This window comes from Chiloscyllium punctatum, chromosome 49, assembly GCF_047496795.1.
Source record: "Chiloscyllium punctatum isolate Juve2018m chromosome 49, sChiPun1.3, whole genome shotgun sequence".
NCBI lineage: Eukaryota > Metazoa > Chordata > Chondrichthyes > Orectolobiformes > Hemiscylliidae > Chiloscyllium > Chiloscyllium punctatum.
Genome location: NC_092787.1, coordinates 5,398,984 through 5,416,502, shown reverse-complemented (window position 1 = coordinate 5,416,502; position 17,519 = coordinate 5,398,984). Strand labels below are relative to the sequence as shown.

Sequence of the window (17,519 nt, the reverse complement as noted above, 5' to 3'; positions counted from 1 at the left end):
TGCCATGGTGATTGCGTTGTACCCTGAAGTCATGGAGTACACAGGCAGCAGTTATGTCGGGGACTATCACAATGGCAGGTATGGGGGAGCGGACTGAAATGCCAGCTTCTCGGTGACTTAGGAGAAGGGCTTTGCTCTGGGTTCCCCTCCCTGGGATGCAGTCCACTGCCTCTTTCTTCAGCACAAATTTCACCGCAGACCGACTACACCCGAAATAAACAGAGGGAGAGAAATTGCTGGAGAAATTGAGCAAATCTGGCAGCATCCGTGGAGAGAAAACAGACTTAAAGTTTCGAAAGCAGTGATCCTTCTTCACAACCTGTGGGGAGAAAACAGAGAGGTCACTGGACTCCGAAACTTTAACTCTGTGTCTTTCTCCACAAACGCTGCCAGAACTACTGAATTTCTCCAGTCACTCTGTATTTTTGCTTCAGGTTTCCAGAGTCCGTAGTTCTTTATATTGAACAGATGAAGTGCTGGAGAAACTCAACAGGTCTGGCAGCATCTTCAGAGAGTGAAACAGAGTTAATGTTTCGAGTCCAGTATGCGATAGAGTCATAGAAATGTGCAGCACAGAAACAGACCTTTCAGTCCAACTCATCCATGCCAATCAGATATCCCCAAATTAATCTACTCCCATTTGTCAGCGTTTGGCCCATGTCTGTCTAAACCCTTCATATTCATGTTACCCATCCGGATGTGTTTTGAATCTAATTGTTCTAGTCTCCATCACTTCCTGTGGCAACTCATTCAGTATACGCACCACCCTCTGCGTGAGAATGTTCCTTATATCTCTTTTAAACCTTTTCCCTCTTACCTTAATCATTTGCCATCTAGTTTTGACTCCCCTAGCCTGGGGAAAAGACCTTGGCTATTCACCCTATCCATACCCCTCATGGTTTATAAGGTCACCCCTCAGCCTTTGGTGCTCCAGGGAAAATAGCCCTAGCCTATTCAGTTTCTTTCTGTAAGTCAAACCCTCTAACCAGGGGGATGGGAACCTGAATTGTAGCTCCAGTGTACAGGAGGTTGAGAGTAATGAGTGAGGTCATGAATAAGATTTCAAGGTTGCAGTAATTGTGCTGGCAGGCTGGAAGGTGGTTTGAAGTTCAACACCAGGAGCATCTGGAATAACGTGGGTGAACTTGTAGCATGGGTTGGTACCTGAGACTCCGATGTCGCCATTTCGGAGAAATGCATAGAGCAGCGACAGGTTCAGGGGTTTAGGAGTTTCAGTAAGATCAGGGAAGGTGGCAAAAAAGGGGGAGGTGTGGCATTATTACAGCAAATGACAGTATTACAGTGACAGAAAGGGCATTTGATGAGGACTCTTCTTCTCAGGTAGTATGGGCTGAGGTTAGAAACAGGAAACGAGAGGTCACCCTGTTGGGGGTTTGCTATAGGCGTACGAAAAGTTCCAGAGATGTAGAGGAAAAGATCGCAAAGATGATTCTGGATAGGAGTGAAAGTAGCATGGTAGTTGTTGTGGGGGACTTTAACTTTCCAAATAGTGACTGGAAACGCAATAATTCAAGTACTTTAGATGGGTCAGTTTTTGTCCAATGTGTCAGGAGGGTTTCCTGACACAGTATGTAGATAGGCCAACAAGAGGACTATCACATTGGATTTGATACTGGGTAATGAACCCGGCCAGGTGGTAGATTTGGAGATAGGTGAGCACTTTGGTGATAGTGACTACAATTCGGTTACGCTTACTATACTGCAGGGCAAGAGTTATAGATTAGATTGGATTCTCTACAGTGTGAAAACAGGCCATTTGGCCCACAAGTCCATGCTGACCCTCAGAAGATTAACCCACCCAGTTCCTTTTCCCTCTGATTAATGCACCTAACACTATGGATAATTTAGCATCACGTCTTTGGACTATGGGAGGAAACCAGAGCACTCAGAGGAAACCCATGCAAACACAGGGAGAATGTGCAAACTCCACACAGACAATCACCCGAGGCTGGAATCGAACCTGGGTCCCTGGTGATGTGAGGCAGCAGTGCTAACCACTGAGCCACAGTGCGGGAAAGGCTATTATGATGTGATTAGGCAAGATTTAGGATGCATAGGATTGGAAAGGAAACTGTAGGGGATGGGCACAACTAAAATGTGGAGCATGTTCAAGGAATAGGTACTGCAAGTCTTTGATAAGCATGTATATGTCAGACAGGGAGGAAGTGGTCAAGCGAAGGAACCGTGGTTTAGTAAAGAAGTTGAATCTCTTGTCAAGAGAAGAAGGAGGCTTATGTTAAGATGAGGCATGAAGGTTCATCTAGGGCATTTGAGAGATAGAAGTTAGCCAGGAAGGAACTAAAGAGTGACCTAAGAAGAGCCAGGAGGGTACATGAGATGTCTGTGGCAGGTAACATCAAGGAAAACCGTAAAACTTTCTATAGGTTTGTCAGGAATAAAAGAATGAGGAGTAAGATTAGGGCTAGTCAAGGACAGTAGTGGGAAGTTGTGCTTGGAGTCCGAAGAGATAGGAGAGGCGCTGAATGAATATTTTTTGTTAGTATTCACACAGGAAAAAGACAATGTTGTTGAGAAGAATACTGAGATACAGGCTATTAGACAACCCGGGATTGAGGTTCACGAGGAGGTGTTAGCAATTTTGGAAAGTGTGAAAATCGATGAGTCCCCAGGGCCAGATGGGATTTATCCTAGGATTCTCTGGGAAGCTACGGAGGAGATTGCAGAGCCTTTGGTTCTGATCTTTATGTAGTCATTGTCTACAGGAATAGTGCTAGAAGACTGGAGGATAGCAAATGTTGTCCTCTTGTTCAAGTAGGGGAGTAGAGACAACCCTGGAAATTATAGACCAGTGAGCCTTACTTCAGTTGTGGGTAAATGTTTGGAAAGGATTATAAAAGAGAAGATTTATAATCATCTCGAAAGGAATAATCTGATTAGGGATAGTCAACACTGTTTTGTGAAGGGTAGGTCATGCCTCACAACCCTTATTGAGTTTTTTGAGAAGGTGACCAAACAGGTCGATGAGGGTAAAACAGTTGAAGTGGTATATATGAATTTCAGTAAAACATTTGATAAGGTTTCCTAAAGTAGGCTATTTCAGAAAATACAGAGGAATGGGATTGACAGTGATTTCACGGTTTTGGTCAGAAATTGCCTAGCTGAAAGAAGACAGAGGGTGGTGGTTGATGGGAAATGTTAATCCTTGAGTTCAGTTACAAGTAATGTACCGCAAGGATCTGTTTTGGGGCCACTGCCATTTGTCATTTTTATAAATGATCTGGCTAAGGGTGTAGAAGGATGGGTTAGTAACTTTCTGGATGTCACTAAAGTTGGTGGAGTTGTGGATAGTGCAGAAGGATGTTGCTAGTTACAGAGGGACATGGATAAGCTGCAGAGTTGGGCTGAGAGGTGGCAAATGGAGTTTAATGTGGAAAAGTGTGAAGTGATTCACTTTGGAAGGGGTAACAGGAATACAGAGTACTGGGCTAATGCTAAGGTTCTTGGTAGTGTAGATGAGCAGGGAGATCTCAGTGTCCATGTGCATAGATCCCTGAAAGTTGCCACTCAGGTTGATAGGGTTGTTAAGAAGGCATACGGTGTGTTAGCTTTTATTGGTAGAGGGATTGAGTTTGGATGCATGAGGTCATATTGCAGCTATACAAAACTCTGGTGCAGCCACACTTGGAGTTTTGCATACAGTTCTGGTCTCTGCATTATAGGAAGGCTGTGGAAGCTTTGGAAAGGGTGCAAAGAAGATTTACTAGGATGTTGCCAGGTATGGAGGAAGGCCTTATGAGGGAAGGCTGAGGGTTTTGAAGCTGTTTTTATTAGAGAGAAGAAGGTTAGGGATGGCTTAGTAGAGACATACAAGATGATCAGAGGATTAGACAAGGTGGACAGTGAGATGGTGATGGCTAACGTGGGGACATAGCTTTAAATTGAGGGGTGATAGATATAGGACAGATGTCAGAGGTAGTTTCTTTACTCAGAGAGTAGTAACACTAGTAGACTTGTCAACTTTAAGGGCATTTAAATCGTCATTGAATAAACATATGGATGATAATGGAATAGTGTAGGTTAGATGGGCTTCAGATTGGTTTCACAGGTCGGTGCAACATTGAGGGCCGATCAGCCTGTACTGCGCTGTAATGTTCTATGTTATAACCCTGGCACCATTCTTGAAAACATTTTCTGAATCCTTTCAAGTATGTATTCTTCAGAAGTTCTGAAACCAGATGAACACTTCAGCTGGAAAATGAAAACCTTCATCTGTTGTCTTTCCCCTCCAGTCAGATGCCAAGTGGCTTGCTTGCCTGATTTCATTTTCTGGTGTTCAGTGAGAAAGCAGTCTCACTTCTTGAGTCAGAAGGTTGTTAGAATGTCCATACTTTCTCTGCAGTGACTTGAACACAAAAAATGCTTGGCTGACCCTCCAGTGCAGTACAGGGATTGTGTCAGTGTCACAATGTTTTTAACCAAGACTCCAATATCCCATGACACTATTTATTCAAAGAGCAATTTGTTATGTTTCAGTCAGTATTGATCCCTCAATCAATAACACTGAAATTGGTTTTTGGCTTTCACTATATTGCTTGGGAACTTATAATGTTTAACTTGGCTGCTGCATTTCCTGTTGTACAATAATAACTGTGATTTTTAAGAAGTAGTTCATCAGTTGTGTTGCATTTTGGGACATCCCAAAATCATGAAAGGTGTTATATAAATGAATGTTTTTCTTTCCATCCTTGTTTTCTGTTTTTCTATTCAATTTCATAATCAAATAGGTTCTTGATATACTTTACATTCTATATAACCAGAACATAACCAGCAAACCAGTGGATGTGGTGTATTTTCAGAAGGCTTTGATAAGGTCCCACACAGGAAGTTAGTAAATAAAGTTAAAGTTGGGAGAATATACTAGTACAAATTGAGAATTGGTTAATAGACAAAAGCCAGAGAGCAGGAATGAGTGGATAGTTCTCAGGTTGGCACCCTGTTACTATTGGGGTACTATTAGAATCAGTACTAACTCCACTAGTGTTCATAGTCTACATAAATGATTCATAGGTGTGGGACCTATTGTAATATTCCCAAATTTGCTGCTGTTGCCAAACTGAGTGGGAATGCAAGTCATGAGGAGGGTGCAAGAAGGTTTAAAAATAATTTGGACAAGCTCAGTAACTGGGCTAGAAGATGGAATTAATGTAAATAATTGTGAAGTTATTCATGTTAGTGAAAAAAACAGAAAGCAGAATATTTCTTAAATGGCAAGAGATTGAGAAAGTGATTGTCTAAAGGGACCTGTCTATCGATCACAAAAGTTGGCATTCAGGTGCAACAAGCAATTAAGATGGTGCATGGCATGTCAGCATTGATTGCAAATGAAGTAACGATGCTTAACGAGTCTGTATTCACTAGAGTTTTGAAAAAATGAGAGGTAATGTCATTGAAACTTACAAAATTCTTACAGGGCACTACAAGGTGAATAGAAATAGGATGTGTCGCCAATTGATGATTGTAGAACCATGGGACATAATCTCACGATCAGAGGGGCAGGCTATTTAAGATTGAGCATGGTGGCACTATGTAATTCTTTAGTCCAGACAGCTGTGGAAGCTCAATCATTGAACAGGTTCAAGACAGAAATCAATAAGGTTCTTGACACTAATGACATCAAGGGATTTGGAAACCGTGTGGTAAAGTAGCATTGAGGAGATGATTAGCTATGATCTAGAATGGTGGGATGACCTTATTGGGCTGATTGCCTTATACCTGTTCATACAGGATGAATTTTCCCATTCCTAAAGGATGTGGGCATGGTGAGTGAGTTTGGAAATAGGGCAAATTTGGAAAAATTAGTTTCTCAATTGAGAAATAAAAGGCCCATTCTGCAACCAGGTTATGAAAGATGAGTCAAGAATCTCACAGCAGCAAGAGGCATATTTGTATGCATTTATATCTCATTATTAGCTAATCTCAACTCATTGAAATACATTTTCCTATTCTTCCATGCTCTGCATAGAAACTAGGAAATGGCAATGCTGACATGAAAATCAGAGCACGCAGCTGGTGCTTCCAGCTTGTCCCTTGATCTTCTGTGGCTCCATCTTGGATATCTAAGTGTATTCCATGGGCTGAGACTATCTGCACATTCTGTTCATGGAGATGGCATCAACATGCACCAGCCAACCACATCATCATGGATATTTCGACTCATGTAGAATACAGTTCTCCAAATCAGTGTTGCATTTTGGAGCACGTTGGCAACTTTCATTTTAATGCTGTTGTCAGGACACTTTGGATGCTAGAATAAGCATCCATCTCAAGTGGACCTCAGGACTCCTTATTTTGGATGCTCACAACATCTTTGCCTTGCCTTTTTGCACTGTACACTCAGGTTCAGAATTGAAAGACTCACAGTACTTCTGAATTACCTTGATTTTTTACATTGTCATGGTTGTCAACCTTAATTAATCAAGGGGATATATGACACCATAGTTCATCAATGTTATATCTACAGCACATCCAGCAGCTAACATGAAAAACACACTGAATGTGCCTCAAACCAAATAACCATGTTTCCAAATCTAACCTAGTCTTGGGACAAGTCACGGCGGACTGTCATCAGTCAAGGAGCCTCATTACAGTCAATCAGAGGCAACATCTGATCTCAGTCCATGTTGGGATTCCATATCACTGCAGCCCATGGAGTGGGGCCACAACAAGTCTGCAGATCCAGTGAAACCAGTGCAGCTATTCATGGTACATCAGTTGTGGAGCTGCACAGAGATCAGTCAGGGGTTTTAACATTCATTATGGCTGCCTGTCCAAGTCATTCAAGGCCACAGTGAGACCTGGAGATCAGCTCAATGAAAGACAAGGGGGCACTACTGTGATTCAGAAGCTAGGCAAGTCAGTTGTTGGGATTGGAGGCAGCATGCTGGGATACTGAGGTGACAGCAGTTGTGAAGGAGAAAACCCAATGTACAAGGGTGGGAGACAATTGTGCACTGGAGGACCAGGATACTGAGGGGGGATCAGCAACAGTTACAAACAGCTAGCCTGGCTTTGGTAGGCATTCAGTGCAGCACAATGGTTGACATGACAAAGTTGTATGGCCGGGATTCAGGGGTAATGTTGGCAATGCAGTGGCTAATGAAAGAAATGGGTGGGAATAGGTGACATGTCAGCACTGATACAGGGAGTGAAAGGAAGAACGAAACATGTGGATTCAGGGGAGCCCCTTGATTACCAGGTGGAGTCTGTGACTCAGTCTGTCATCACGACCATGCCTTCCATGGAAATCTCTGCAACTACACAATGAGTGGGCAGTGTAAGTAGTTTATTTCTATCTAAGTACATGGGCTCTTCTTGTGAGTGATGTGAGGCCTTTCAAGGGACAATTTCATTAACCAACACTTACACAGTACAGGTTGAAGACATCTGTAATCATAATACCCTGCATGTGAAATGCATGCAATATTTAACACAGTTAGGTACAAATTCTGGTCACATGCAATCTTGATCATGTCATTGGTCCTTGAATATTGATCATGGTCATCTTTGTGAAGCAGTAGTCAGCACTGGTGACCTTAAATAGGTTATAGTTTGCTAAGATAATCCAAGGTTATATGTGAACACAGAACTGATTTCCTCTCACCTTATACTACAAGTATTCACCAAGATGCTCTTATATGTAGCTAATGAATGGGTTGCATGGGGGAGCCTGGTTTCAGTAATCATACAGCACTTACAATCGCCTACTTTTTTGTATGGTACAGCTAATGCTGCATTCATAGGAATAAGGTCCCTCTGTCAAATGTAGGGATATTTCATGGTCCTCTTTATCAGAGTTTTCCATGACCCTCTATACGAAGAAATATGCTAAACTGCCATCTGTTGAGAGTGCTGACTGCTCACTTTACTAAGAATCTGTTCTGTTTCTGATATTCCTCATGTAAGTTTATAGGAAGTGTGATTGATGGATCCAGCCACAACTGGAGTTATAGTATCTGTGACCATGGTGCTGTGATGGCACAGAGAAATGGAAGGGGAACAGTTGTATCAATAAGCCCAAGACCAGCCGCAACTTCCATTCACTGTCAAATAGCTTCCACATGAAGAGGTTGTTGCTAAAGGTGCCTTCAGAAAGTGGAAAAGGACAGGAGGCCCAGGCTCTTTCATCATCAGTGCTATTTCCTCCAGATGATTGAGACACATTGCCATTGAGGACTGAGAATGTCACAGAAGTGTACCAACAACTGGAACAAGACCTGTCACCTGAAGTGGGACGTGGCCATCCTATCCCAGTTGCCTTAAAGTGACAGCTGTGCTAAACTTCAATGTTGGCTTTTAAAACAACTGCTTCCCAGGATCCACTTCGGGCCTCAGAAGCTTCAATCCCTAAATACATCAGGGCTGTTTGTAATGCAATTTGTGCCAAATCACACCACTTCATCTCATTTACCTGTGACAATGTCAGTTAGCAAGCTTTGAGAAGATTTGTAGCTCAGGTTGAGGATCTGGATGTAGGTTTGCTCGCTGAGTTGGAAGGTTCATTTTCAGACGTTTCATCACCATACTAGGTAACATAATCAGTGAGCCTCCAGATGAAGCACTGGTGGTGTGGCCTGCTTTCTGTTTGTTTTAGGTTTCCTTGGGAAAGAAAAAAGAAAGCAGGCTATGCAGTGCTTCATCCAGGAGCTCATTGATGATGGTATCTCGTATGGTGATGAAACGTCTGAAAACGAACCTCCCAGTTCAGCGAGCAAACCCATATCCACAATGTCAGTGCTACAGCCCGGGCAGAAGGCTTTACCAACATAGCTTGTTTCCCCCAGCTGCAAGGACCTATACACTGTACAGACAACACATTGAGAACACCATATCATTATGCAGCAGATTTCATCAACAGAACTGGTTCCATTCCATCAAGGTAAAATTCATCTGTGATCATTGGTACCACATCTCAGAAATGTGTGCAAGATATTTTGTAAGCTGCCACAAATTCCATATCCTTAAGAACTGTCATGTTCATGTTTGTTTCAAAGGGTGATGATTTACTCAGAAACAACAGCTATTCTCTGAAACCATGACTGATGAACCTGTTATAGAGTCATAGAGATGTATAGAACGGAAACAGACCCTTTGATCCAACTTGTCCGACCAGATATCCCAATCCAATCCCAACCCAATCTAGTCCCACCTGCCAGCATCCGGCCCATATCCCTCCAAACCCTTTCTATTCATATACCCATCCAAATGCCTCTTAAATGTTGCTATTGTACTAACCTCCACCACTTCCTCTGGTAGCTCATTCCATACACATACCACCTTCTGCGTGAAAAAGTTGCCCCTTAGGTCTCTTTCATATCTTTCCCCCTCATCTTAAACCTATGCTGTCTAGTTGTGGACTCCCCCACCCCAGGGAAAAGACTTTGTCTATTTATCCTATCCATGCCCCTCATGATTTTATAAACCTCTATAACGTCACCCCTCAGCCTCCAATGCTCCTGGGAAAAACAGCCAAAGCCTGTTCAACCTCTCCCTATAGCTCAAATCCTCCAACCCTGGCAACATCCTTGTAAATGCAACCCCTGACTGAAACTAAGCATAGCCCATTCTTTGAGCAGGGCCAACACTGATGAGATTCACCAATGAGGCTCTCATGTTTGGATTGTTCTGGATTACCACAGTATAGTCAAGACATAGGATACCACAAAATCCTAGCATGCTGTTCTCTGCACAACTGGAGCAGACAAAGAGGGGAATTGATGGACATTAAAGAGTTGGCACAGCAGCAGCAGTCTTACAAGGAGAGAAATGAGAACATTGTGCAAATGGTACATTACCTTCGGCAGGACAGAGCACAGCAATGTCAGACGCAACACTTAATTGACACCCAATTCCAAAAGATGTGAGCTGGATGGAGAAATCATTCATTGACTGGAAAGTTGTTTTTTGTCAAAACACAAGCAGCCCCTATTTAGACCAGAGGCAATGCAACTTTTATTTACTTATTTATTTTCTTCACTTTTGGTGTTGTTGAATAAAAGTGAAAGTTTTCAACTATTTGAAGGTTTTCAGCATGTAATGGTCAAACATTAAACAGTGAAAAGATGTTATACTACACTGGATATTAGGGAAAAGGTAGCAATCCCTTAAAACAGGGTTCTAAGATAGTAGTGGCACCAAGGATGGATAGACTTAAGAGCTTCATTTTTCTAGCTACAGTTAGAGTCAGTCGATCAGATGGTTGATGATGTAAAATGGCAACATATTTATTAATGTGAACTTGAATTTGCATTGACGTGTCACCTGCACCACCTGTGTGCCCTCAGAAGGTTTTGTTTTTCATTCCCCTCCTACTATATCCACTGTGAACGTCAACTCCTGGCTTACACTGCTTAACTTCGAACACAGGTGAACTTTAAATATGGTACCTGTCTGGAAAGCTGAGGATTTCCCGGTTGTCTTGTGCAATTTTGCTTTTGCAGAGTGCACAATAATGTGAGCATGGCACCATAGAGGTGTGCTTCATAGCTATTGAACTGAGGTGAGCTGTAGAAAATAACGTGAGGAAAACTAAAGTTTACACACCGATCCCTTTGATGAAACACCTAGAAATTAACACTAAACAATTTTTGATAAAATTCAGCCCTGTAATTTCCTTACTGAAGAAATGTGACAGCGTTATTCTGCGCTGATGGCAGATATTCCAATATACTCTTACCAGCTTCAATTAAGCAACATAATTTATCAATTATTTGATCCCTAAGCTTGTGTTAATTAGTTTAGATGGTAATTTTTTATTATTTCTTGGGATATGTGCATCATTGGCTAGATCATCTTGTAACAGGGTGACACAGTGGCTTAATGGTTAGCACTGCTGCCTCACAGCACCAGGCACCCAGGTTCAAATCCAGCCTCAGGCGACTATTTGTGTGGAGTTTGCACGTTCCCCCGTATCTGTGTGGGTTTCCTCTGTGTGCTCCGGTTTCTTCCCACAGTCCAAAGGTGTGCAGGTTAGGTGGATTAGCCATGGGAAATTGGAGTTTACAGTGGTAGGATAGGGTGGGTGAGTCTGTGGAATGTTCTTCAGAAAGTTGGTGTGGACATGTTGGGCTGAATGGCCTGTTTCCATACTGTAGGGATTCTATATATAATGCACATCTCTAGTTGCGAAAGTAGTGGTGAGCTGCCTGTTGAACCACTGCATTCCATTTGGTTTAGGTAGACCCACAATGCTGTTGGAGAGGGAGCTCCAGGAATTTGAGTCAGCAACACTGATATATTGGTGATTTACTTCCAAGTCAGGATGGTGAATTACTTGAAGGGGAACATGTAGATGGCGGTTTCCCCAAGTATCTGCTGCCTTTGTGCTTCTTGATATTAATGGTTTTGGGATGGAAGGTTTAGTCCCAGAAACCTCCCTGAATCTCTACAGCGACTAGGAGAAAGTAAGGACCATGGATGCTGGAGATCAGAGTCGAACAGTATGGTGCTGGAAAAGCACAGCAGGTTAGACAGCATCCGAGGAGCAGGAGAATCAACGTTTCGGGCATAAGTCCTTCATAAGCGTCTCCTGCTCCTCGGATGCTGCTTGACCTGCTGTGCTTTTGCAGCGCCACACTTTTTGACTCTGAAATTCTGCAGTGCAGTTGGTACAGGGTGCACATGCTGCTACTGTGCATCGGCGGTGGTGTTAAAGTACAGATTTGAGACAGCCCAGGGAATTCCTTGTGGACTCAACCTGTAAGCATCTCTTGGTTCGTCCTGGAGATCATACTCTTTGGTAGTCTGGAATAAAAAAAAACTCTTACAGTTTAGTTTAATTTTAGTCATCCCCTTTATTTATCAGTAGCATCACTGTTACAACATAACACTGATACGTATAAGCTGAACTAACTAGGTTCTAATAACACAGGAGAGTAGGATATCACTTTTCGTTTAAGAGCCCTCGCAGGCTACTCTGCTGTACTGTCACAAACATGCTTCCTTTATACAAAAAGTTTACAAAAGAACTGCATGTTCTTAACTAGACAGATAACAGTGAAGGACAATAATTTGGGAGAGAAGTTAGTTGATACTGAGTTTTGTTTCGAGGTCAGAATCAAACCTTGTTATTAATTTCACAAGGGAACAGCCGTGAATATTATCACTTGGTGTCCTGTTTACACAGATTCACTGATGTTAAGGCAAATGTTCTTAATTGCCTTATCCTCCCTGCCTGTCTATTTTCTAGTGTGCAGCAAATGTGTTTCATAATTCAACATTACATTTTAGTCTCAATGTTTAAGGACAGATTTAAGGCTGTAAACTTTCTCATTCCCTCGTTTTGTCATTTCAAGACAATCCCATCAATCTGAATTCTTAACTGCTTTGTTTTCTGATAGTCACATCCAGCTGTTTCTTAAGTAATGCCTAAAGAATTTGTACCACTGATTAAATTAATGATGGTGGTGTGACAATAAGTAGCAGACTTACCAATGAAGACTCAACAGAATCCTACCAATAAATATTTTACAAAAAAAGGAAAATGAACAAAATAAACTATTCAAAATGTTGCTGTGTCAAGATTTTCTATAATTGTACAAATGTAAAACTTAAATGCCCTAACCTATAGAAGCATTCTCATTAAAGTACTCATACCTGGTTAAAAAAAATCCTCCCAATAGGATTTATTCACAGAGCAACCTCTTGAAAGGTTGGAACTGAAGTGAATTTAATCCTTTACTTATCTAATTTTTTTTTGTTCCTGGCTACTTTTGTACCTAAGATGACATTGTAATGCGGCAACTGTAAACTTTTCACTGTACTCATTTGAGTACGTGTGGTAATAAAGCAAATTCAATTCAATTCAGTATAAATTCATCAAGCAACTTATTATGTGATAATACTTATCTGGTTTCTATTCCTGTATGAGTGTCAGACCTCTGCACAGTCCCCAACCCAGTCTAAAGCAAAAGACTGGTCCTCCTTTGTAAAATTCCATTTTATATCTAACTATGATATCACTTCTCCAGCCACTAGTTTAAAGTAAATGGCCTAAAGCCTTTTCTAAACTGCTTAATGCCTCTGCCATAGCTGTGAAATGTTTGATGGCAAATGATTGTACTAAGTGTTGATATGCAAGTACCTGCAGCAGTAATCTTTAGATTAATACTTTCTAAGCTTGTAAATGAATGCATACTGTGCTCTTACTGCTGCTAAAATGTTGGCCCAAAATCAATGTTCTGCCAAGTTTAATTGTACTTAAATTTAGAAGACTTCATATTCTGTAGACTTAAAATACTTTAAAATAAACATTTTAGAAAGAGAATTAAATTGAGTTGGCTTAAATCACTGTTTTCAAAGCATAACTGAACTGTTGCTCATCCCATGACAGCAAATCAGAAAACATCTTGGTATATGGGTAAGAATGAGTTCAAAGGCTGACTCACCCTTTTTTGGTTGAGTTGCATTGGGTTTTTTGGAGGGTATGTCAATGTGAGACCTAATGAGTTCTCTGACTGTATTCTACCAAACTTTCTCGTTAATTATCCATTATACATTATTGCACCAATCATCACCTGAGCTTACCATGTGGTGTTTCCAGAACAGCTCACAAGATACCTGCTGAAAGACTGGCATCCCTTGTGCCTGTGCCATCTTTGAACATCCTTAGTGCACCCAGACAAGCACAGTCACTCTGAAACTGCCTTGCATGGTTCCTGATATTTGTCCCGACATGGCAGATAGGGAATACAGCACCACGGATTATGAGCAGGGTCCTGGAGGTCCTGATGAATAGGGTGGTGCTTATGTGGGATTTCCTCCTCCCTCAGGATCACACACTAGAATGTGCCAGCCTTGTCCAACGTTGCTAAATCAGTTTCAACTGACTGGAGGAATGCCCAGCACTTTAGGAAGAAGATCAATGTCTTTTTCCACTCTTCCAGTGTAAATTTCACCATCTACTCTCCGAATACTTCACACTCATTCGATCACTACTACCTCCAATCAATGCTCATGCTCTCCCCCTCCTACTAATTTCTACACATCTTCCCTCACTCCGTCTGTCTCAAGAACCCCAACCCTTAGCACCACTAGCCCTTCATGCCCTCTATACTGCCTACTCACTCACTTGGGACATCTCCAAGTAATAGTAGTGCCACTCATTTTCATCTCCATTATTATCTGCCTCTGCCTCATTCCATAATGGAAACAGCCCACAATTGGACAGAAAAATCAAAAGATTATCATCCAGCTCCATATTTTTTAATGAGAACAAGTTAAAGACTCTGTTTCCCTCAAACTGGGCCTGGGCCTGTTTCTGTCCTCAATTTACTGTGCTAGGCCACCCTGAACAAAGGCTGCCCCATTTGACTTGATTGAGGCCTGCTAATAACTGCGACAAGCTTCCTGGCTTTGTGTCTGTGCTGAATGACACAGCAAGATAGCAGTAATATCAGCCTGGTAACTCTGGGTGAGGGAGCAAAACACAAAAAGGTAAGGCAATGCAAGTTAGAGAAGCTGTGATTATCCAGGTCGGGTCAGAATGAGTGAATGCTATTACATTGAGTGAACCAGACATGTGCCATAAGGGTTCTTAGAGGTTGGAAAAGTTGGATGCCAATATCCATGGACATGTGGAGCATGTGGTCTGTGCCCAAGAGGTGTGCCCTGGTGTCCCCTTTCCAACTTCAAGATCTTTTTGGAACAAACAACAAGCTGAATCTGCCAGGATCTCATTCTGGTTTTCTTGTTCGGTTTTCCTAATATCAAGCTTCTTTGATACATTTGCTAAGATGGTAGGTTGAATATCAATTTGGTAAGTTGATCTCTTTCGAAGGCATATCCAAACAATAATCATCATCAATTGACAACTCCCTGCTGCTAGTGAGAATCTCACCATTTGTGAAAAGTAAAGGGTAATGCAAGATATTCCCAACATCAAGATGGGCTTCAACTTGCTGCCCAGTTCTTCTATACATGTAACCATAACCCATGTTGCTCAGATCTCTATAAGATTACACCCCAAGCATATAGCATTTTAGGTTCACATGAAATCATAAACCATGAACAAAAATCAATTTCTATAGTCACTTAGAGTTTTGTAAAGCCCGAACACATCCACAATGTTTTTATGAATATTTCTTCACATTTTAAAATTAATTGTTTCGATCGCCACTCATATCGTGTTTAATAATGCTGGCACTCTTCAATAGTTGAGGTCACACAAATTAAAAATGATTGATGCAGTACCAATTTTCTGCCAATAGGGTCCTGAAGTTCCTCTAGTAATGGAAACCTGGAAAGAATGCTTGTTTTTGGCCAAGGTTAAAGGTTCTCAAAGTTGCAATGTGTGGAGCTTTGAAGTGTGATTTTTCAGATTACAGTTTTATCGATAGTTTGTTAATCACCAAGAATAACAAATGTGTTTTTATATTTTTAATAAAGAATGTCATGAGCTTTACTTAAAATAAATTACTATTTCTTAATTGCGCCAGGGACATCTACTGATGAACGGAATACGAGATTAGTGGTGGTGCTGCAGTCATTGTTTTTACCTTGTTGATTTTAACCCTACTGCGAATCCTCTTGCAAGGATGCCTGCCTTGAAGAAGTTTTCCTTCTGCAGTCATTGTTTTTACCTTACATCTACTGATGAATACTAAGTCTACACCAAACTTTCACTGCTGTATAAAATTAGGGACAGGAACAAATCTCATGTTGTGCTAGTGTATCTTTCAACCCTTTTTCTTTCTTTACTATGTTTATGAATGTGGTAAATATTGGAAACACCAAACAGTTATTTGAAACTGTGGCTGACTGTTCTTGGTTGATCCTATAATTTCTATAATGTGAGAATTTTTTTGTGAGATATTTTCTATAATGTCTCACAGGCCCTTCTTTCCTGAGGAATATATCCAATTGTCTGTGGAATCAATTTCCAATTTTCTTCGAAGAATTTCCTGGCAATTGACCACAAATGTACAAAAAGAAAGTATTGTGAATGTTAGGAATGTAGTATAAAAAGAAGAAAGTACTGAAAATATTCAGCAGGTCAAGGCAGTACAATTGCAGCTTAACGTCCTTTCATCAGAACTATGAAATGTTAGAGAAGTAATATTTTAATTAAATGAAACAGGAGGAATAATTAAGTGGACTAATGGGAAGAGCTATGATAGGGTGGATGTCAGGAGCGAGTTAGTACTGCATGGCCAAAATGAGTGATAATGGGATAAATCTTTTTTGTTTACTTGATTCATTACCACTTCTATTGTCAATTGATTCAATTTAAAAGGTCTAAGACAAATCTTACTATACTAGAAAGAAACTCTATTATCATGTCTAATTCATTCTCACTACAACAGTGGATAGCTAACCAATAATTATGCAACCTTCCAAAGAAGTCATATTACATGCAAAACAATAATTCTGTATCCATCTCCATAGATTCTACCAGATCTGCTGAGTTTCTCCAGCACATTTAGTTTTCTTTCAAATCTCCAATCTCTGTGGTGTTTAATTTTTGCTGTAACGATACAACAGTTCATTTTTCTGCATCCTATTTTTCTTTCTATTTTTCTCAGGATGGAGGGCAATGGGGTGTATACGCTGCCAACAGAAACAAGATATGAGGGAGGAATGAAAGATGGCATGTTTCATGGCAATGGAACCCTATACTTTCCAAATGGAAGCAAATATGTCGCTTCCTGGGACAGAGGTGCTGTAATACAGGTCTGCCTTTATTATTTTTGAGCATTACCAGACTTTTGCCAATTGTTATGAGTGACAAACATAACTTAACTTACAAATTTTTAAAATATTTATTTCTCATAAAAATAGCATCTTTGCTCATTAAATAAATTTACATGTCTTCCGTCTTTCTGACATCTGTGGTGCCATGCTTATAACCTGTAGTTGATACTTCTTGATTAGCTACACTTACTCTTTAGGGTAGCTACATATTTGCAGATGGATTGGAATATGAAGAAGATGACTGGACATATTGTGATCACTATGACAGACGCTTTTACACTGAAATATGTCATGGATTGAAACCAGCAGGTGTGTTATCAGAGCCTTTGAATTTTTCACAAAGAACAGAGTAACTACTAAGTATGTTTGTGGATATCATAAATATATAAGAGTTTAGTTCTTGAAGTGTGACTGGAATTACTAGTGTTCTATGTTACATGGTAGAGCTTTTATTTTTACAGTGTTTACTCGCTCCTGACATCCACCCTATCATAGCTCTTCCATTAGTCCACTTAATTATTCCTCCTGTTTCATTTACATTTCACACTCAGAATTTTCATGGACATTCAGAACGTCAATTCAAAAAACAATAAAACTGTTTTGTGGGGTTAATTTAGCCTGGGGAATAATTAAAATGCACTCAAGCTTTGCTCCCATATTTATAGTGTACCAATGTTAAATTTAATTGCATTAATGCTGAACTGACTGGCATACATCTGATATCCTAATCATAAGACTTGCATATTTAGTGGATGTTGTTATAATCTTTCGATATTTCTGCATTTGGCTAA

The 17,519-nt window shown here is 40.8% G+C and overlaps 1 protein-coding gene across 1 annotated transcript in view; it reads left to right on the top strand.

The window, feature by feature from the left end:
- Nucleotides 1-14: 14 nt before the first annotated feature.
- The window catches only part of morn5 (MORN repeat containing 5), a 29,920-nt gene continuing 12,415 nt past the window's right edge, over nucleotides 15-17,519 (top strand). Inside the window, exons 1-3 of the mRNA XM_072566419.1 lie at nucleotides 15-78; nucleotides 16,560-16,707; nucleotides 16,926-17,037. Coding sequence (XP_072422520.1) covers nucleotides 32-78; nucleotides 16,560-16,707; nucleotides 16,926-17,037 — 307 coding nt within the window. The 5' untranslated portion in view covers nucleotides 15-31. The remainder of the gene's footprint in view (nucleotides 79-16,559; nucleotides 16,708-16,925; nucleotides 17,038-17,519) is intronic.